The sequence below is a fragment of the Podarcis cretensis genome (assembly GCF_951804945.1).
Source record: "Podarcis cretensis genome assembly, chromosome: 2".
Lineage (NCBI taxonomy): Eukaryota > Metazoa > Chordata > Lepidosauria > Squamata > Lacertidae > Podarcis > Podarcis cretensis.
The window spans coordinates 6,294,667-6,316,890 of record NC_137171.1 but is presented as its reverse complement, the minus strand read 5'-3'; the positions used below and the strand labels follow the sequence as shown (position 1 = coordinate 6,316,890).

The following is a 22,224-nucleotide window of genomic DNA, read 5'->3' as shown; positions in this document are numbered from 1 at the left end:
TGGGGAGTGCTCATGTGATCTCACTGTATACAAGTTGTACAAGTGACAATAAAGTATTTCAATGTCTCACAACAAATGAAACTGATCTGTAGAAAACACAACTTGAAAAAAGAGACAATACATGTATTTTTGTAAACAACAAAATCTTTAATAAATAAAAATATATATTTTAAAAACCAGTGGGTTTGTACCTTTCTATTGTTTTAATTTAACCAGGGCAAAAATGATTTTCAGAGCTCTGTTCAGTCTGCATCTGGATTTCAACAAAGCAGCTACTTTGTCCTCCTCCCCCGCCTATGGTAGCAAAATCTGAAGATACAGGAAATAGGCCCCCACAGAGGCCTCTCTGCTAAAGTTGTCCATAAACCTCTGCATTTGTTTGCACTGATACCTGATATTTATACACCAACTCTGATATCTAAAAATCTAATTTCTGATCACATAATCATAAATCCTCCCCGAGTCAAGCAAATAAACTTGCATTTAACATGTTATTTTAAATGGAGCTGCTGGTTCCATCACCACCACCTGAGTAAATGCCTCAGTGTTCAGTGCAAACAAATGGGTGGAATACAACATAATGCTGTTAAGAACCTTCAGTCTGCACAAGCATTTCAACTTGCCAGACCAAACAATCCCTCCTCTCCCTGCATTTGGTGAATCCAGCCCTACATATTCATCATTGACTAGTTCTCCCTTGCTTCTCTAAACCCTCAGATTAGAGGAAACCAAGACAGACTTGCAACTGAAGTCTGTAGTGGGGAGGGTGGATGGCAGGAGCAGTTTGAGCAAGGAAACAGGTTTCCACCAACACCGTTAATTTATTGATCAATTATTTTAAATGTATTGGGAGGCTGTAGATGGTGAGCAAACCCCAGCACCCCTCCTGCATACATGTTATGTATGCAATATATTCTTAATAATATTCTGCCATAGATTTCCAGATCAAATCTGGGCTGGTCAATTACCTGGAGGTGTTCCCCCTCTTTTAAATGTGACCCATGTTCTCAGAACGGTATAACTATAGTTCATATATGTATCTTCTATGAGTTGCCTTTGTAACTTGCCTTGCTTTTTGGGGCTGAAATCATGTGAACAGCTAAACCTGCTTTGCACATGAACCACACGATTACTGGGAGTATGTCTTGCTGCTGCCAACACTCCTGGGTTGTCCGCTGACTTTTTGCAAGGCCTATGCATGTGCAACTGCTTGTACATAGGCTTCCATGAGATCACGACACACATACCAGTCCCAGCCGTGTGGGTGCTGTCTTCAGACATGTTCTAGCAGTGTGCCCAAAGCCAGTAATCACTCAATGTGGCTTCACACAAGGGCCTTTTTCATGGTGGCACCTCGCCTATGGAATGCCCTTTCCACTGACCCTTATCTTAATTTCTACATGAGCGTGGGGAACAACCATGTCTGTTCCCTTAGCATACACAATGTGGAAATCATACTTAGTCAACTACAGACTTCTTCATCCACTGAAGTACGGCAGACCTTCCCAAAGGGTTGTTGAAGATTGTCTCTGACAGCTTATGATCACAGTGGACTTTGATATGTTGTTGTTGCTGCTGCTGTTGTTTAGTTGTTTAGTCGTGTCCGACTCTTCGTGACCCCCTGGACCAGAGCACGCCAGGCACTCCTGTCTTCCACTGCCTCCCGCAGTTTGGTCAAACTCATGCTGGTAGCTTCGAGAACACTGTCCAACCATCTCATCCTCTGTCGTCCCCTTCTCCTTGTGCCCTCCATCTTTCCCAACATCAGGGTCTTTTCCAGGGAGTCTTCTCTTCTCATAAGGTGGTCTAAGTATTGGAGCCTCAGCTTCAGGATCTTTCCTTCCAGTGAGCACTCAGGGCTGATTTCCTTGGACTTTGATATAGCATTGCCAGAAACACACTGATGGGACTCACTGGTAGCAAAGACAATGCCGAGAAATTTCTTCTCAATTACTGCATGAATCTGTTCAGACCTGGTGAGGGTTCTTGACTGGGTGGTTCTTATGTTGGAGACATACATCCAGGTCATCTTTAGATGCAACAGCCTGGATTTCCACCCTCGCCTTACTCAGCCTCATTTCTAAAGACCTGTGATGAGGGATCAGACAAAATCACAGAGGATCAAGCTATCAAGGGTTACTAATCATGATGGCTGTCCTGTCTCCATATCCAAGGCTGAGTATCGCTAGTAAGAGAGTGATGTGGCCTTTCCATAGGCATTTGATTTCAGCAAGGCATTTGACAAGGTGCCCCATGATATTCTTGTAAAGAAGCTGGTAAAATACGGTCTTGACTATGCTACCACTCAGTGGATTTGTAACTGGCTGACTAACCGAACCCAAAGGGTGCTCATCAATGGTTCCTCTTCATCCTGGAGAAGAGTGACTAGTGGGGTGCCACAGGGTTCTGTCTTGGGCCCAGTCTTATTCAACATCTTTATCAACGACTTGGATGATGGACTCAAGGGCATCCTGATCAAATTTGCAGATGACACCAAACTGGGAGGGGTGGCTAACACCCCAGAGGACAGGATCACACTTCAAAACGACCTTGACAGATTAGAGAACTGGGCCAAAACAAACAAGATGAATTTTAACAGGGAGAAATGTAAAGTATTGCACTTGGGCAAAAAAAATGAGAGGCACAAATACAAGATGGGTGACCCCCGACTTGAGAGCAGTACATGTGAAAAGGATCTAGGAGTCTTAAAAAGGTAAAGGTAAAGGTACCCCTGCCCGTATGGGCCAGTCTTGACAGACTCTGGGGTTGTGCGCCCATCTCACTTAAGAGGCCAGGGGCCAGCGCTGTCCGGAGACACTTCCGGGTCACGTGGCCAGCGTGACATCGCTGCTCTGGCGAGCCAGAGCCGCACACGGAAATGCCGTTTACCTTCCCGCTGGTAAGCGGTCCCTATTTATCTACTTGCACCCGGAGGTGCTTTCGAACTGCTAGGTTGGCAGGCGCTGGGACCGAGCAGCGGGAGCGCACCCCGCCGCAGGGATTCAAACCGCCGACCTTTCGATCGGCAAGCCCTAGGCGCTGAGGCTTTAACCCACAGCGCCATCTGCGTCCCTAAGGAGGAGGGAGTCTTGGAGGAGTCTTGGTTGACCACAAACTTGACATGAGCCAACAGTGTGACGCGGCAGCTAAAAAAGCCAATGCAATTCTGGGCTGCATCAATAGGAGTATAGCATCTAGATCAAGGGAAGTAATAGTGCCACTGTATTCTGCTCTGGTCAGACCTCACCTGGAGTACTGTGTCCAGTTCTGGGCACCACAGTTCAAGAAGGACACTGACAAACTAGAACGTGTCCAGAGGAGGGCAACCAAAATGGTCAAAGGCCTGGAAACAATGCCTTATGAGGAACGGCTAAGGGAGCTGGGCATGTTTAGCCTGGAGAAGAGGAGGTTAAGGGGTGATATGATAGCCATGTTCAAATATATAAAAGGATGTCACATAGAGGAGGGAGAAAGGTTGTTTTCTGCTGCTCCAGAGAAGCGGACACGGAGCAATGGCTCCAAACTACAAGAAAAAAGATTCCACCTAAACATTAGGAAGAACTTCCTGACAGTAAGAGCTGTTTGACAGTGGAATTTGCTGGCAAGGAGTGTGGTGGAGTCTCCTTCTTTGGAGGTCTTTAAGCAGAGGCTTGACAACCATATGTCAGGAGTGCTCTGATGGTGTTTCCTGCTTGGCAGGGGGTTGGACTCGATGGCCCTTGTGGTCTCTTCCAACTCTAGGATTCTATGATTCGCAAGCACAGGATCGGCAGGGCCGGCCCATGCATGAGGCAGAGTGAGGTAGCCGCCTCAGGTGGCAGAATTCAAGGAGCCCCTCCATACCCCCCCCCCAAGAGGTTTCTGGGTTTGGGCGAGATATCGCAAGACCTCCATGGAATCACGCCGTGAGGCACCTCTTAGCCCCAGGAAAGCGAGCGCAAGGCTGCTACTTGACCAAAGAGAGCCAGCCCTGGAGAAGGAACAGAGGTAACTAAGACAAGTCCTTCCCCCCCCCCCCACTCTCCTTCGGCGCATGCGCGTGAGGGCAGTTGGCAGCGGGGGGGGGTGAATCGAGAGAGGACGAGAACATGCGCGAAAGACTGGCAGAGCGCATGCGTCGTCGTGTAGGAGTTAGACTAACGCTCGCGAGGGAGAACATGCGCGAAAAGCAGAGACGCGCACGCGCGTAGGGGAGAAGGGCCGTAGGCGCGTGCGCAGCAGCCAGCGATCCGGCGCCGCTTGGCTTGGGTGCGCGCGCGGTTGAGGACAGCGAAGCGGCGGCAAAGGTGGCGGCGAGTGGCGCGCATGCGCTGTTCCGGCGTCTGGCTTTTGAAGGGAGAGAGAGAGAGAGAGAGGGAGGGGGCGGGTATTTTGCTGCGTCACCGCCCGCTTGGAAGCCGCCGTTGCCTGAGAGGGAGCGAGGAGGCAGAGCGGCGGGAGGAGTGGGGGGGGGGGGAGAGAGAGAGAGAGGGAGGGAGAGCGCGGGAGCGCGCGCGCGCAGTGCTTTGTGGGTAACAGGCCTGAGCCTTTGAGCCCTGAGAAGGAGTCCCGGCCGCCGCCGCCGCCGCCACAGCCGCCTCCTCACCTTCGCCCGAGGGTCTTCCCACCGCGACGCCGCTGGTTTCTGGCCGAGCCCTTCGGAGAGACGGAGAGGAGGAAGAGGACACGCGCTGCCGCCGCCGCCGCCAACTCCGTCCGCCATGTGAGTGAGTGAGTGAGGCGGGGCGGGCTGAGCTAATCTGTTGCTGGGCCGGAGGAGGGTCGCGAGGGATTGGGGTCAGAGCGAGGCAGATCAGCCGGGACGGAGCCAAAGGGAGGAAAGACGGCATTCTCTCCCGCTCCCCTTCGATGGGATTGAAGGAAGGAGCGGGGCCAGGAGGCAGACGCGGGGCTTAACCTGCGCCAGGGCGCAGCCCACGCCTCTCGGCGCCCTTCGGGAGAAAGAGCTGAGGGGGAAGAGCGCCCCTGAGCAGGTGCAGAGTGCGCCCGCCTCGCCGCCACGCTTCGCGCAGGAAGGTTCCCAGGGTCACGAGGGCGGCCTTTCCCGGGCAGAGCCGCTCATTTTGTACTCTGCACGTTTCCCTGTAGAAATGAAGCGCTGCTGCCCAGGCGTCCCCCTGACGGGCCCGGCGCCGGGGAGGTGGGAAAATGGGTCGTTTATTGCGCGGCATCCGGAATTGGGAGGCGGAAGCATGTGCGAGGCAATGCCGGGAGGAAAATGGATGCTCGTTCAGGTCGGGGTTGGAGCTAGAAGTTGACTTTCATTTTTGGAAGGGCTGTGAGGTGGCTTATATTTTATTTTTTTAGGTGCTAGGAGCATAGCTGTCAACTTTTCTCTTTTTTTAAGGGAAATCCTATTCGGAATAAGGGAATTTCCCTTTAAGAAAGGGAAACGTTGACAGCTATGGCTAGGAGAGCCAAGGGCGTAAAGGAAGTTAGGCAGCAAGATTTGAGAGGGAAAGAAATAGCACATCATGTGAGACCCGGAGCTGGATGCAGTGGGTTATGGGCTCTGGGACATAATGCATGTGGTTAGGGCTGGAATGTTGTAATATGACTCGCTTAACCCTGTACACTAAAGAAGATAGCCGTCATTGGGGAATAGGCATAGGAAGAGGGCAGGCAGGGCTTGGGAAAGGAAGTAAAGCTGGCATAAATAATGGGACTGTAACATACCTAGCGAGATGTTTCACCGGAGGAATAGTGGAAATGAGAAGTGTGTGGGCAAATCGTTTGCAACTGTTCCATTGCAAAGAGAGAGAGCTGAGATTGTACAGCCACATGAGTAAAAGGCAGAAGAAGTGCTTTTGCAGGCAGTAATATGCTACATCTGTAACTTTGAAAAAGATAATTTGTAGTGTTAATTATCTTATAGTAACTTTTGAACCCTCTGAGTTTGGAACCTTATGTCTTTTCCAGGGCTGTCTGATGTCGAGAGGCATGCAGAGGGCTTACACATGCACTGTGCCCTAACCACCTCAAGCAAGAATAATTTCTGTTCTGTTAGGGCAAAGTCATAAACACCTGTTATTTCCAATCAGGCTTACTAATGCCTATTTTCCTTCTCTTTCTAAAAATGGAGGGTACTACTGTCCTTGCTAGGTGCTCTCCAGCTTTGAGGATATCTCTTTTTTTTAAGATCTGGAATGACAAGCTTTGTTCCAGTATGGAGAGTGGTCTCCTGTTGGGCATAGAGAAGCTGCCTCCACTTGCTGTCTCATCTCATTGTGGTTTGGGAAGAGCTACTTGCCTTGTTTTAATTATGATTACCTAGCATCGTTACCTACGAAGGTTCAGAGATGTCCTGTTGTGCTTCTCATGTAATACCCCATGGATTAGTTGAATTTGTGCCCCTGACCCACAGATCCTTGTATAGTGTGTAAAATATAGTATGATTGCATCTTGCATACTGGTGCATTTTCAACTATACATGGTTGAAAGTCAGCCAGTTGAAATCCAGCAAATTACATGCAAGGCAGAGTGGTTAAAAGTTCCTTTGGCAATGAGTTTTCCAGGTGGTTTTGGGTATGTGTTTTTGCTTACATGTGCCATCCCTGGAATGTAAGCCCCGTGCAAGTCACACTTGTACTGTAAAACCTTGTGCGAATGTTTCTGTACACAACTATAGACCAGATTGTTGATGCTTAGAGGTGGGTAGTTCAGACAGTGAAGGTTAGAAGGCAGAGGGGTCAAACCAAAAGGCTTGAGAAACACTATTCTAGGTAAAATGAATTGTAAATGAAAGATGAAGAAACAGGTAAAACATGTTGCCTGAAAGCTTGTTAATGAAATAAAATGTTATTTGATATGCAAACAATTGCACTTATAACTCCACTCAACAGTCTTGCAACAACAAAAGGTGGATCTGGAGGAAGGAAGGAACTGAGACATTTTACCTGTGCTCATTATTGGTACCATGACCAAATTGCTTCTAATTTTGTCTTGAGTGAAGAAGTTAAAGTGGTCTAGAAGGAAGACAGGCTCTAATGACTGGTGAAATGGCCTTGCTAACAGTGACTCAGTTCAGAGCTAATGACAAATAATAGACAAATTTTTGCCAGAACCTTGGGCCTGTCCAAACATGTTCCCAGTTTGGTCAAGCAATAGTTTGCTGCAAAATCTGAAATGTGCAAACTGTGTTTTGCTTCCAAATCAGAATTGGAAGCCCACTTCAAACTCTAGTTTTCAGTTCCAGTATTTAGCCAAATAATGCCTTTTGCAAGCAGTCATTTGCAGGATACATATATACCTGAAAACAATGGTTTTCATCCAAGGGAGCAAGGATGGAAATTCAAGCATTTAGGAAGGCATATGCATACTTGAGGCTCAGATTGAAATGCCCAAACCATGATCTTCTCTTATGTAAGAATTGAGTCATTGTCGCCAGAGAATGCCCATGCAAGTCTTTAGACAAACTTGTTCAGCCATTGTCAAGCAGTATGACATTATGCATCCAGAAAAGCAGGCTTTGTTTTTTTAACTTTACTGAAGCTATAGTTGTAATATAGAATTGCAGCAGTTATTCCTCCTCCCACTTTCTCTATATTACTAAACAGCCCCTCTAAAGGTAAGTCAACCTTCTACATAGTTGATGCTGATTGAAATCGCCAACATGTTCATGTAGGACTTGGATCCAGAGTCCTTAATTGAAAGCAAATGAAGTAATTAGCTGTGTTGACAGAAATACTTGCGTTGAGAGACAGTATGAGAATGGGGTGCTCTTAGCAGGCATGCATCTATTTGTCACTTTAAATACACTGGTTATGGGTCCACAAACAGTCGCCCCCCAAATAACTGCTTAAGCAGTCTGGAAATGCAATGGTAGAAAGGAATATAGCCTCTAGTTCCCTAACATTGATTCAGCTTAAATGTTACCCATGGTTCTGTTCAAATGAAACATGCATCTTCCTTCCCCCTCTTTTGATCTATTATAATATCTATCAGGTAGGATCAGAATAGACATTAAAAAGCAAAATGAAATGGTTCTTCTGTGTAAAGGAACCGGAGTGGCAAATAAGGCAAGTGAGAACATGTGTATACAAAAGGAACTTCCATCACATTGTAGTGTGACCAATTTTCAGAACATATGGCAGCAAGGGGCAGGTCTGAGTGCTTTTAAGTTCTAAAGAATAAAATTAACTGACAGTGGTCAATGAAGCTATGGGGAAGAAGGAAATTGCTTCTCTCCCTCAAAGAGTAGAGTGTATTCTGCACTGCAATGCTGTCATTGTGTAAAACCATTTCAATTTGTCCTATACTGTATAAGTTAATAACTGCCATTTACTATTGTGTAAAAAAACCCAAAGCAATACATTTGGAGCCATGGTTGTGGTGAAGGAAAAACCTGTCTCTACTGCTGACATTGGATAGCCCAACCTCCACTAAGTGGGACCAAGTGGGGAGAGATAGAACAGGTCTGTGTATGCAGAGCACACACTTGTCTTATATCTCATAAGAAATCCTTGCTATAGTATATAGACACTCTCTGCCCATCATTATTGACATTTTGCTTGCTCTGAAGAGCTGCCAAGAGGTTGCTTGGGAAGGAACTGCTCTTCTACAGCAGAAAAAAAAAATCCACAAACCCTGATTTACCAGTACTATGCTGCTTCCCTTTACTTCTTGAAAGTAATGAATATTCCTAGCAACTTCAAGGGTAGAAAATAGCCAGCACAAGAAGGCAGTGGGACAGGCAGTTTTAAATGCAACAAGGGCTGAGATGAGGCTTCAGCTCTTAGCAACAGAAGCACATTCAGGTAAGTATCTGTTACCCCTAGTAAATGATACACAACAGGCTTTGTTGAGTGGGTGGGAATGAAGCTGCAATGTGACTACATAATACTCAGTGTTTTGTGATATGATGTGCAATCAAGGTATCAAAAGTGTGTGTGTTTGTGTGAGGGGGGAGTGTGCATGGAGTCCTATGGGTTTAAGTACAAATTTAGTGATGCATGTGTGAACTGAGATATGGTGTACATTAGGGGTTCCCCGTTGGTGGGTTGCAGACCCCAGGGTGCCCATGAAACCCACCCAAGGGGTCCGTGGTACCAATCACATAACAAAAACTACCATAGAGATAACAAAATTTTCAGGTAGGGAGGGGGCCTGTGTCTTGGCTTTTGAAAACGGGGTCTACAGTACTCATCTTATTGAGAAACACTGGTGTACATGATTGTGTGATTGAGGAAATTGAGAACATAGGAAACTGCCTTATATTGAGACAGACTACTGATCAATCTATTTCAGTATTGTTTTACTGGCTGGCAGTGGTCTTGTAGGAGTTTGGGCAGAGTCATTCCTAGCCCTGTCTAAAGATGCCAGAAATTGAATCTTGGTCCTTTGCACACAAAAGTTATGTGCTCTACCATTGAGTTTGGCCCTTTCTGTTGTAGTGGGAACTTGTGGGATGTGTGGCTGTGCATGTAAATGAAGAGAGATATGTGGACTTCAGAGTGTACATGGTATGTAAGGCTTTAGTAGTAATCATATTTAAAATGTAGTAGGATGCAAGCCAATTCTCCACCCACCTGAGGTTTATTGGCAGGTTGTCCCCTGTCTTCTGTAATTTGTTTTTATTAAAGTGTGTTGTTTGTCTGAGCCCCTCTGGGTAGAGCAACTTATAATTGCACTCAAAGTGAACTTACCCTAAATCAAGATTTATTTTATGGTTTGTTTTATCTTAAAGGTTCCAGACCAAATATATAAAATTCTTGTAAACCATGCTTAGTTTGGGGCTTTGTTTGATCTTGCTAAATCTAGAGCAGATACAAAGAACTGTGAAAGCAAGATCTCAATGTTGCCAACAGATCATACCTTTTAAGTATAGAGGGCACAAGCCAAAAACATTGCTTTGTAGAGCACTGGGTGTTGAGTCTGAATCAAAGAACTACTCAGTACGGCACATCAGTGCTGCTGCTGAGATCTGCACAATATCTGCAGTTGACTAGAACTACACTTGCATCTAGCAACAACATCTGGATGTTTAAGCAACATTTGAGGAGTGAGCATGTAGGGGGTCTGCTGGTCCCAGCCAATGTATGCCTCCCCAAACATCTTATGTTGAATGAGAAGTTCTGAAGGAGACGTCTAACAGTGCTGAAAAGCCTCCATGCAGTTTTAAAACCTGAAAACGCAGGGTTCCAGATTGCACATATGCTTATGTGTTCAGATGATCTAAAAAGAGAGCAAAAGCTTATTTAGTCAAATAACAATACTGTGTGAATAACACCCTTTTGATATTACAAGCCCCTGAATCATGTTGAGTCCAGTTTGTACTTTAAAATGCCTTTGAGTATCTTTAATAATAGCCAAATACAGATGTGTTAGAAAATGGGGTTAATAGCTAATAGAGCCCATTATCTCTGGAGTTGAACTGGTGTTCTTTTCCATCTAAAAGTTCCAGGCCTCCTTGTATTCAGAACACACTGCAATAAGCAGTTCTGGAAAGGAGACACTTGGGAGATTATTGAGGACCATCAGAGTAAAATAAAAAGCTGTACAGTGGTACCTCGGTACTCAAATGGCTTTGCTCCCGAACAAATCGGCTCCCGACTGCCGCCAACCCAGAAATGAGTGTTCCAGTTTGCAAATGTTTTTCGGAAGCTGAACATCCGACGCGGCTTCCAATTGAGTGCAGGAAAGCTCCTGCAGCCAATCAGAAGCTGTACCTTGGTTTTCGAACCGTTTCAGGAGTCGAACAAACTCCCGGAATGGATTAAGTTTGAAAACCAAGGTACCACTGTATTTTAATCAGAGCATTTGGGACTAGGTACAGTGCACAGATGTGTTGAAAATCCATTCAAAGAGGAAGTAATGGTGCAAGCATATATGTAGCTTTTTGGATAGCTTACTGGTTTGATTGCAGCAGCTAGTCTGTCATGCTAGCTTTGCTTTTGTTTATGTCAAGACCATGGCAACAAAAGTTGACTGTTCTGTGGCCTCAACACACAGCATTCTGTTCATCAGAACTTGTTAGTCTGTTACAAATTTGAAGTTTTATATTTGTACTTCCAATTCTAGGATGTTCAAAATATGTGGTACTACATTGTGCCCTGGTTCTAAGACTTATGAGCATTTTGGGAGTTGGTTTTGACATTCTCAGGCTTTTATCCATTAAAGTACAATGGTACCTCAGGTTAAGTACTTAATTCATTCCGCAGGTCCGTTCTTAACCTGAAACAGTTCTTAACCTGACGCACCACTTTAGCTAAAGGGGCCTCCCGCTGCCACTGCGCTGCCGGAGCACGATTTCTGTTCTCATCCTGAAGCAAAGTTCTTAACCTGAAGCACTATTTCTGGGTTAGTGGCGTCTGTAACCTGAAGCGTATATAACCCACTGTAATGGCACAAGCGGAATGACTTCTGCTCATGCAACAGAACACCCACTCCCTCTCGTACCCCTGTGTGCCCATCAGATTTGCTTTGAGGGGATTCCCCCCAACCCTCCAGAGCAAATTGGGGTGGGGTTACGGGGGAGGAGAGGAAGAAGAAATTCCAGTCCATGAGTGGATGTCATTTTGCTTGAGCAGTGATTGTTGGATTAAACCCTGTGTCTAACAGTTTATGGTATTCTTACTGTAGCAGCCTTTTTAAGGAATGTTACCAATATGTGAATGACAGTGGCATAATGATCATGGAGATCCTAGTTCTAATAGTCATTTGGCTCCATTTGAGTTCTGTCATGCTGTAAACTCAACAACATTATCTCATGAAGGCCTAAATTTGTATAAATTGGGCTTATGATTGCATGTATTTTTTAAATTAGGAAACTCCAGTTATGACTGACAAGATTAACAAGGATTAAAATGTATTCAACTGAAATAAGATTTATAATATCAGGAAGCAGTTCTCAACCTCTGGGTCCCCAGATGTTGTTGGACTACAACCCCCATCATCCCTGAGCTCTGGCCTTGCTAGCTAGGGGTGATGGGAGTTGTAGTTCAACAACATCTGGGAACCCACAGGTTGAGAAAGGCATGTAATCTTGTAGTTTAAAGGTAAAAGGTAAAGGTACCCCTGCCCGTACGGGCCAGTCTTGACAGACTCTGGGGTTGTGCGCCCATCTCACTTAAGAGGCCAGGGGCCAGCGCTGTCCGGAGACACTTCCGGGTCACGTGGCCAGCGTGACATCGCTGCTCTGGCGAGCCAGAGCCGCACACGGAAACGCCGTTTACCTTCCCGCTGGTAAGCGGTCCCTATTTATCTACTTGCACCCGGAGGTGCTTTCAAACTGCTAGGTTGGCAGGCGCTGGGACCGAGCAGCGGGAGCGCAGCCCGCCGCAGGGATTCGAACCGCCGACCTTTCGATCGGCAAGTCCTAGGCGCTGAGGCTTTAACCCACAGCGCCACCTGCGTCCCCTAATCTTGTAGTTTAGAGACCAGCAAAGGGGCGGGAGGGGGGAGAGGCTACATGGTGTTTTCCACTTGATACAAAGTAATCTGACATACTTACTTTTCATGTCTTTTAAAATGTGGTTTCATGTCTTTTAAAATGTGGTTTCATAAGGATGGTAATAGCAAAAAAACCCCTAGAAATTGGGATGCAAATCGAGTATTAGAGATACAGCAGTTGGAAAATAATTTGTATGAATAAACAAAGTGGTTACATTCTCCTGTAAACTTTGAAATTATATGGAGAAATGAACTAGAGTCAGTGTGGTGTAACAATTGGCGCTGTGGGTTAAAGCCTCAGCGCCTAGGACTTGCCGATTGAAAGGTCGGCGGTTCGAATCCCTGCAGCGAGGTGCGCTCCCGCTGCTCGGTCCCAGTGCCTGCCAACCTAGCAGTTCGAAAGCACCTCCGGGTGCAAGTAGATAAATAGGGACCGCTTACCAGCGGGAAGGTAAACGGCGTTTCCGTGTGTGGCTCTGGCTCGCCAGATGCAGCTTTGTCACGCTGGCCACGTGACCCGGAAGTGTCTCCGGACAGCGCTGGCCCCTGGTCTCTTAAGTGAGATGGGCGCACAACCCCAGAGTCTGTCAAGACTGGCCCGTACGGGCAGGGGTACCTTTACCTTTACTATGCCCTGGGAGACCAGAATTTGAATCTGCACTCAGCCATGAAGCTCACTGACTTCCCTTGTGCCAGACACTGTCTCTCAGCCTAACCTACTTCACAGGCTTGTTGTGATGATAGCATGGGGGGGGGGGGGGGACTATGTACATCACCCTGAGCTCCTTGGAAGAAAAGGTGGGAGAAATAAATGCATTATTGAAGGCCAGCTGTAAAAACTGCTAACATTCCTGAATGCATTCTCTTTTTCTATTTCAATTTTTTACCTGATAGAATTATGTTTATTTTGCTGTCCAGCTTAAACACATGAGGCTGACACTTTTGACAAGATGGAAATAACTAAAAATATTCACATTCTAATTTGTTCACCATATTTGGGGGACCTAAACTATGGGTGGGGAGAAGCCCATATGAAGACAGTGCAGAAGTCTTCTGTCTTTGTATTGTATCATCATGGCCACCATCTTCCTAGTGCAGGGGGGAAATGCAATCAGGTGTGGCATGGGTGTTGGCATTAAACTAGGAAATTCAAGAATTCTTCTTTGGTGTTGACAGCTTCAGTGCAAATTCTTGATTGAAAATGGAGTGGTGCCATAATGCATCGCCTTTTCTGAGAAACTGGATTATGAACATGTCAGTAGCTTGCTGCTGATTGTGTAGATCACAGTGCTACTGGTTTTCAAACAAGCATTCTTTATTTCTGCAATTTAATGGTGCATTTCAGCTCATGTTTTAGTTGATCAGTATTTCCTCTTTTGGTTCTTGTTCAGAAATTCAAAACTCTGATAGAATATTTCTCAGGCTAGAACACCAAAGGATTATATTGACTTGTCTGTGACAGAGCTTCTTCTGAAACATTTAGGGGGGTTTTTTTGGTAACATTCTTTGCTGCTGCAGGGATAGTTCATTTGAGCTTTTCTGTTTAAACATTAACTTTTCTTATTTCAATGCACTACTTGTGAATCTGCTTCCCTCTTTCTGAGGATTTCATAAAGACAATGAGCACCATGGTGCTGTTGCCTTCACATGTGTGATTGTGCAGCAACACCTTAGCACTAGACTAGAATTTAAAACGATGCGCATATTGCTCAGCTTCCTGACATACTGGAAAACCTGCTGAAATTAAAGCTACCAACAAAAGACATGTTCCTATCAAGTTTCTGTGTTTCAAGTCAAACACCTTGCTTGCAGTGAAAACCTGTTCATATCTAATCAGAAGTAAGTCCAATTAGGCTCAGTGAGACTTAATCCCATTGTGGAGGGGCGGGCTCTGGACACCTGCATAAGACAAGTAGGTGCTTGGCTGGGCGCCCAGGATTCTTCAAGTTCTTTGAATACTGTTGCAGTCTTGCTTTGCTGAAATAGCGAAACTTGTAGCAAAAAAAGAGAAGCTGCTAGGAAAAGCTGCTAGTGTAACACGAGCATCAAACTCATTAGAGTCATTTGTTGCTTTATGTCAAGTTGTTTGCTGTGTACATTTTTTATCTAATACTCCAATTACCTTTCTAGGCAGCCTGCTTCTGCGAAGTGGTATGACCGAAGGGACTACGTCTTTATTGAATTTTGTGTTGAAGACAGTAAAGATGTTAATGTAAATTTTGAGAAATCCAAACTTTCGTTCAGGTAAGCAAAACACCCAAAAGTTGACCATGAACAGAGATCACATGCATGTGTTTCAACTGGATCCTGTTCTCGAGACAGTGTTAATATTTGTTTCTCATTTTCCTACAGTTGTCTTGGAGGAAACGATAACTTCAAGCATTTAAATGAAATTGATCTTTATAATTCAATTGATCCAAATGTAAGTTGCTTTCATATATCTATGGCATGCTTAATTTTAGGGTGTAAAAAACCACAGGACTTCACTTTGTTAGTATGCCTATAAATATAACCTGTAAATAGGTGGTGGTGACTCTTGCTGCCGTTTAGTGTGCAGTTTGATTACAATGGAATAGTTAAAAGATTGTACTCAGTGTTTGACACTTCCATTGTTCTAGGCACATTTTGTGATGGGATTTAATTAAGGTAAGCAGTTTCTGATTAAAACTGCATAGTAGAAGGAAAGGTGGACCTTTTTCTGCCTCCCCACTTTCAGATATTATCTGAAGATTGGAGAAGAGACCCTCTTGGGGGGGGTAGGCAGGGAAAGGACTAGACCATGTGAAAAATGAACATAATATTTTAGCTGCAGTTCATTCATTTTCAGCTTTGTACAGTGGTACCTCAGGTTAAGTACTTAATTCGTTCCGGAGGTCCGTACTTAACCTGAAACTGTTCTTAACCTGAAGCACCACTTTAGCTAATGGGGCCTCCTGCTGCTGCCGCGCCGCCAGAGCACGATTTCTGTTCTCAACCTGAAGCAAAGTTCTTAACCTGAAGCACGATTTCTGGGTTAGCAGAGTCTGTAACCTGAAGCGTATGTAACCTGAGGTACCACTGTATTCTTGTTATAAAAAAGCGTGCCTAGACATTCCATTGTTGAGCCCATAACATAGGTTTAAGGTGCCTCCTAGCTTTCATATCTCAGTTTCTAACACTGATTGTACTGAATCCTGTTAAAGCATGTAGCCTCCTGGGAAAGCTAAAGGTGATGTAATGTTTGATTGTGTTGCACCTAGTAGACAAATTACCAACTTAATTAAGTTATTATTGATTCCTCTAATTCTTTGATTACATATGTATGTGTTACTAAGTTCTCAAAAAGAATTGGTAACTACCATTAGGGAGTAGAGTAAGAAGCTCTGTTTCTGTCCATTGCTGCTCAGCTTCTGTTGCTCTCAGTCTTCAAGGCATTTAATTGCATCATTACACATGGCTCAGAGTCTTCCCTCTGCCTGCTTTGCCTAATTACATTTGGAGGAAACCGCAATGGAAGCATGATGGCAAAGCTTACACAGTACTTGAGATTTTATGACCATTTGATATTATGCTTTGATCGTTGAGGGTAGGGGTGCTTGACAAATGTGGGGTGGTTAACTCCAACCATTTTGACTACCGACATGTTAAAGTTAAAATGCAAGTAGAGGCAGGTAAGACAAATTGCCACTGTAGTAACTGCAAGCTCCCTCATGCCAGTGAAGTCTAGTTCTCATAAACATTATGATGAACCTGTTTCTCAATTGTACCATTTCTATAGCTTCCCAAAATATTCAGTGTACCAAGAAAGCTGGGATATCAGCAAGAAGGCTAGTGCAGCTTTTTGAGTGTTTTCTTAATATGAAGGAACGCAGTTGTGTGAGCCCTCATCTGTAGCCCTGTGTAAGAATCGGGCACATGCTTACTATGTTAAAGGAACTTCTTTTCTTTTCAGGAATCCAAGCATAAAAGAACAGACAGGTCTGTCTTATGTTGTTTACGAAAAGGAGAATCTGGCCAGTCATGGCCACGATTAACGAAAGAGAGGGCAAAGGTAAATCTTTATTCATAACAGTACTCTAACCTCTATATTGGTGTATCTCAAGTTTTTTAATGTGCCCCTGTTCTAAATGTACTTTCTGAGGGCTCCAACCTAGGACTATTCATTCTCCATTTGAACATACAGAGATTCTCACAGGCAGTTACAATGCACACTAAGACCTACTTTGTATAAGTTCTGTGGTTTTGCGGCATTTATTTTACATTAGACAGGGAAGAATAAGTTATCTCTGAATATCTCTCTCTCATGTACACAGAAACATTCAAAGTATAGTAGCAGACCACCTGGCTGCTGTTCCTCAGATCAGGTTAGAATGGCGTGAGCTGTTGCCTCCACTGATTTATGTGGGATTGGTGAAGATACTCTGCTGAGAGATTGCCCAGTTCCTGGCTGGTTATGAATGCTCTCATTCTGTGTATAATGCCCCAGAAACTTTGTGCCCTCTTCTAGAGTCTGAAAGCCTAGCCTATAAACAAATGACTAAAATTATGATTTGCAAGTCAAATTATCTTGGGTTTTTTTGTAATCCTCATCCAGGAGTCATATTTTGAAACCATTAGACTTAGTATTAATTCATTAAATTTGTATATCACCCTATACCCGCAAGTCTCAGGGTGCTTCACAACATAAAATCACAAAAGAAAAGCACAAAATACATAATAAAAAATAAAATCATAACCCCTGCAAGTAGAGGGTTAACTCGTAGAACAAAGTTAAGTAATTTTTCCTAATGAATTAAAATACTCATTGGGTTGAACAAAAGTCAGAAGAAATGTGTTACTTCAATTGAGGGCTCTTAACGCTCCTATAGACTCCATCCCATCCCTATTTGCCTAACTTGTTTGTGACCTCATTTCTATATCCACAGCTCAATTGGCTCAGTGTGGACTTTAACAACTGGAAAGACTGGGAAGATGATTCTGACGAAGATTTGTCCAATTTTGATCGCTTTTCTGAAGTAAGCAGAACATTCTGCGGTTGATGACATAGCTTAAATTATTGGGCATTGATCTTGATCTCACTGAAGTTTTGATAGTTATTTTGGCTCCTTTTCATATATACTATTTTTACTTGCTTGATCAAAACAAAAAACACGACTTTACTTAATACTCCCTTGCGTCATTTAGATGATGAACAACATGGGTGGTGATGAAGATGTAGATTTGCCAGAAGTAGATGGAGCAGACGATGTGAGTAGCTTCCCTGTGATTGGAACTTTTAGTCTCCTGCTTGAGGCTGATGTCAATACTTGATGTATATTGACATTTGTATAGTGTCACTGTTTGGAAACTCTGGGTAGTATTCATTGATGTGCTTCTGCTAATGGAAGGACTTTCTGCCGCACACCAGAACTTCCCTTTTACACAGCTTCCTAAATCCGCCCAGGGAAGGGGTGTCCCACAATCCTCCAGAGCAAATTTGAGTAGGTCATGTTTTGCACAAATACTGCCCTTTTTTTGAAACTTGAGAATAGAACTGGGCAGTATACCAATATATTGTCCAAAACAGGTTTAAAAGTCCATATTGTGATATCTGTTCCATAATTTTTGAACAGGTAATGTATTGTGAATCATGTGCATGTGTGCACATGCTTGCACACGCTATACAAAAATCATGATGGGGGAAACAGTGAAGCCAGCCAATGCCTCAACATAGCTCATTCCTTATTTCAGACATCGTGATAATATCAGTATATTGTGGTCTTTAGCTGGTAATACGTTGCAGTGTTGAAAACCAGGTATCGCCCATCCTTACTTGAGAGTTTATTCCTGTATCCAAACTCTACTTAATATGCTCATTTGGTAGGAGACTTATCTGCATCAAAATTTGATATGCACAGTTGCATATAAACTTTGAGTCCAAATTTTCTTGGTGCTAATGTATAAAGTAGGCTTAACTCCATATCAAAATATATCTAACCCTTGTTCTCAGCATCAGTGATGGAGGAAGCCGCTTGAGCACCTGGGGCGAGCCACCCATAGGGGTGGGGCGAGCCACCCATAGGGGTGGGGCACACCGTGGGGCCTCCGGAGTCTGCCTGCTTCCCACTCAGCTGCCCTGCAGCTGGGGGGGGGGGCAGCAGGCAGACCGTTTTGAGCAGCGCAGAGTCTGCGTGCGCCCAAGCCACGACGTCTCTCCTAGGAGTGACGCATGGTTCGGGCATGCTGCAGGCTCCATGGTGAGTGCCACCCAGCATTTTGTCACCCTCCTCAGTGGTGACACCCTGGGTGGCTCATACCCACCGCACCCCCCCTTCCTCCATCCCTGCTCAGCATAATAATTCCAGATATGTAGATACTTGCCTGTAGAGGTCCACAAAGTAATTTTGCAAATATTGTGCTATGGCTTGCTTTCGTAGCTGGCTTTAATTGCTAATCTTCTGTGCTTCTGTCCTAGGATTCACCAGACAGCGATGATGAAAGTAAGTTGACTATTGTTCTGTGTTTACTTACCATACATATCCAAAAGAGTTAGACAAAACTCTTGGCACTTCTCATGAATATTTACTAAGTTGTGCCTCCCATACCTCATTTACATTTGCCTGCCAAAGATTGCCACAGGCCTCCTATCCTGCTATGCTACTTGGGTGGTGGAGAATGGAAGAATATTCTCCCTCAAGGTGACTTTACCCTGGGAAAAACTTGCTTTGCACTTGCATCAAAAGAGGGTGGGGTGGAAAAGCTATTGATGGATGGCAGGGCATAGATTGAACTATTCTACCTACACTCTTGTTTCTAGAGTGGAGCTGGTCATGTTAAATTCTGTATTAGTAATTGAAGGGCTTTCTTCTGCATTCTTGTAACTCATGCGTGACTGGGCACACAGAAGTACCTACATAATTTTATTTGTATGCCACCTTTCCACAGTTCAGACCATGCTCAAGCTGGCTTACAAAATGAAGAAAATACTTAACTACAACATAAAGTAGTCGAAACCAATAAATTAAGCACAACAAAATCTAAAACGAAAGACCAACACACACCCCTCAAAATACCGCAGCCCAAGAGTCTGTTCAGCAGCCTCAGCTTTTGTAGCTGCAATCAATCAGAGCCCCACCCTCCCAGGCCAGGTGGAAAAAGACCTGCAAGGCAGGGAGCAGGTCTTCCAGGACTTAAAGCCAACATGCTAACTTGCTCCCAGATCTCCAGCATCAAGATGGAAGAGAAATTGTAAACATGTTCAAGTTTACCACTGCAGTCCTTTTGAGGCATGCTTCTGTGAATGCACAATCTCCACTTCATTTTTCCCTATGATTACAACCATTATGAATTTTTCATATACACTATACTCTCAAGGTGTTGCGAGTTGCAGCTACCTAGAATAACTTTGTGTAAGAGGCATAAGAGAGTAATCTTTCAGAATTGGCCAGAATAATGGTTTGTAAAACCACTCAAGGATGTCGTAAGCATTAGCCTGGCTGTTTAGATGGCCTGTGCTTGGGTTCACAACAACACCCCCCCCCCCCCGCAAAAAAAAAATAAAAATATGGCAGGTAGGGAATAAACATTTTTCATTTCCACTGTGATAGAGAAAATGTGTGAAAAGTAGGAGAGGCTTTGGTTAGCTTACCCAGACACCTGTGTGCTCAGGGGAGAGGTTGTGTACTGCTGGACATACTTCTTACCAGAAGTAGTAGCATTGGGTACATGTCTCTGTGGATATTGATGTATTTTTGTCACAGTAACTCTAGTGGGGCATATTACTCACATCTTTGGAGGTGGGACTGTTCTTCAAAATTGTTAAAGCTAACAATAACTTAGTGCAGACTTCCTCAGCTGGTACCCTCTCATCACTGACTATGGTGATGAGAGCCTGTAGCCCAAAACATGTAGAAGGCACCAGATGTTGGTGAAAGCTGTTTCAGTGCATTAATTCTAGTGCTGTTGCCATACAGTATTCAATGTTTGTTTTGTTTTGTTTCAGAAATGCCAGACCTGGAGTAAAAGGAACCTGCTATCTTTTGGGGGTTTAGGGAAAGAACTTCGTCACAACATTTCATAATTGAGATAAGAATTCCTGAGTTGATAGCTCTAAAGGCAGAAAATGCATCCTTTAACTCATCTTCAACCTGTTTTAAGCAGCTTCATTGATGATTGGTGCGTACCATTGTTCAGGGCAGTCTTAAGCTACGTGAGGCAATAATGTTATGCATTAAAGGTTTTCCAGACTTCCAAAAACAAAACAAAAAAAGCCACACACAAACAATTGAGGTATAGGCAATCGAGAAAAAAACAGTTGCAATAAAAGGGTTTACAGCGCCTCTTTGCCTCATCATCAAATATAACAATGGGAAAACTCTCAATTTACATGAAGTGGTAAACATGTACTTTCCCCCTCACATTGTGGACAGCAGGTAACTTAGAACGTTTCAGATTTTATGCCTGGAACAGAACTGGCTGAAGCAATGTTTTAATTGGCTTTCAAAATTTAAACTGGTAACATGCTGTACCTCTTGGGGTGTCTTCAGGGTATGTTCCACTAATGTTTAATGCTCTTCACTTTGTTGTATTTAATCACTAGTTAGTGTTCAAGATATCCTAGCTAAAACTAGCAGTCCCTTTAAAACTTAAAATGGGTGAAGCCTGTACATTTGGTTGTTTGATCCTCAAAGCTCTTACATCTCAGTATGGAGGGGTTAGAGCCTGTACGTTGTTGCTTGTCAATCTGTACATTTTAGACCAAATTGTATTTGCACTGTTGGTATGAAAGCGAGTGACAAAATGTTAATACACTATTGGATCTTCTTTTGGGGTTTTTTTTTTTTTTTGACCAGTTTATGATAAGCCTAAAAACCTCAATTTGTGTTCAAAGCAGTGGGGATTTTTTAATGTCTACATTATTTCTAATAAACTGTTGAAGACTCCATGGCTGTCAACTGTCTGGCTGGCTGTAACTTCATGTATTCTTACTATTTGTTGGAATGGAATACTTAATTTCTAGTTGGAATAAAAGTGTGGGACTATTTCATCTGTTTGAAGGAGGAAAATTGTAATATTCCCAGGCAAGTCTTTAAAAAAAAAAAAGGATCTGTAAGTTGTGGGTACACTGACAGTTTTAAAAAAAATGTTGTGATTTGACTAAAATAAAAGCAAGTTTGTCCTCCTTTAAAAACGGTGAGCTTCTGCATTTGACACTTGTTTTCTGCAATACTTTTTTTAAAAAGGGTTCTCAAGCTAAATATGTGTGACTGAGGTGGGACACTTGGAGTTTGATATAGGCTGTTAATACTGAAGAAACATTTTTTCCATGTATACTTCAGTTCCCCCAACTCTTAACATGCACTCCAAATGCACACAGTTCCACACCTTTTTTGACTGTTGCATTGAGGGTCCCCAGTGAGCTTGCGTTTTGGGGAAGGTGTCGAATTAAGGAATTTGGGGGATTAAATTATTTGGATTTCATAGAAGTGCTGTCTTCTCAACCAGACTTTTCCCTTTAATAGTATCAGATAGACATAACATGAACTTAGGCTTGCCACTGGTTTCCAACTTGGCAGCTGCTCTGAAACCATAAACATCTAAGTTAAGTCTTAAACAAAAGGCTGTTAAGAGACTATTGATCTAAGATGCAAACAAGCATTGGGGGGGGGGGTCACTTGTTAGTGAAATGTAGTTTATGCCCTGAGGATAGGTCATCACCTTGTCCAGAATGTCCTTGTCTGCAGCCCCAGAGCAGAATGAGCTCCAAGAAGCTAACCTTGCTGATTCCCTTGCCAGAGGTAAACAAACTTCAGTTTTTAAAGGCTATTGTTGGAGTCTTAAACCAAAATTAAGTCCCTCAAATGTGGGAATGGAGCA

The 22,224-nt window shown here is 43.9% G+C and overlaps 1 protein-coding gene and 1 long non-coding RNA gene across 3 annotated transcripts; both read left to right on the top strand.

Annotated features, from left to right (window-relative positions):
• Positions 1-4,479: 4,479 nt before the first annotated feature.
• Positions 4,480-21,538, top strand: PTGES3 (prostaglandin E synthase 3). Of its 2 annotated transcripts, none has more exons than XM_079966947.1 (8): positions 4,480-4,702; positions 14,521-14,634; positions 14,743-14,812; positions 16,322-16,420; positions 17,295-17,384; positions 17,554-17,616; positions 18,824-18,848; positions 20,351-21,538. In XM_079966947.1, coding segments are annotated over exons 1-8 (483 nt in total). In that variant the 5' UTR covers positions 4,480-4,700; the 3' UTR covers positions 20,371-21,538. The 2 variants fall into 2 exon arrangements, with proteins under 2 accessions (XP_079823073.1, XP_079823074.1); XM_079966948.1 differs by lacking the exon at positions 4,480-4,702 and adding an exon at positions 4,748-5,140.
• On the top strand, positions 5,164-14,429 carry LOC307210799. Its single transcript, XR_013836127.1, has 3 exons — positions 5,164-11,996; positions 12,377-12,659; positions 13,001-14,429. It is a non-coding gene; the product is annotated as an uncharacterized lncRNA (long non-coding RNA).
• Positions 21,539-22,224: the final 686 nt, after the last annotated feature.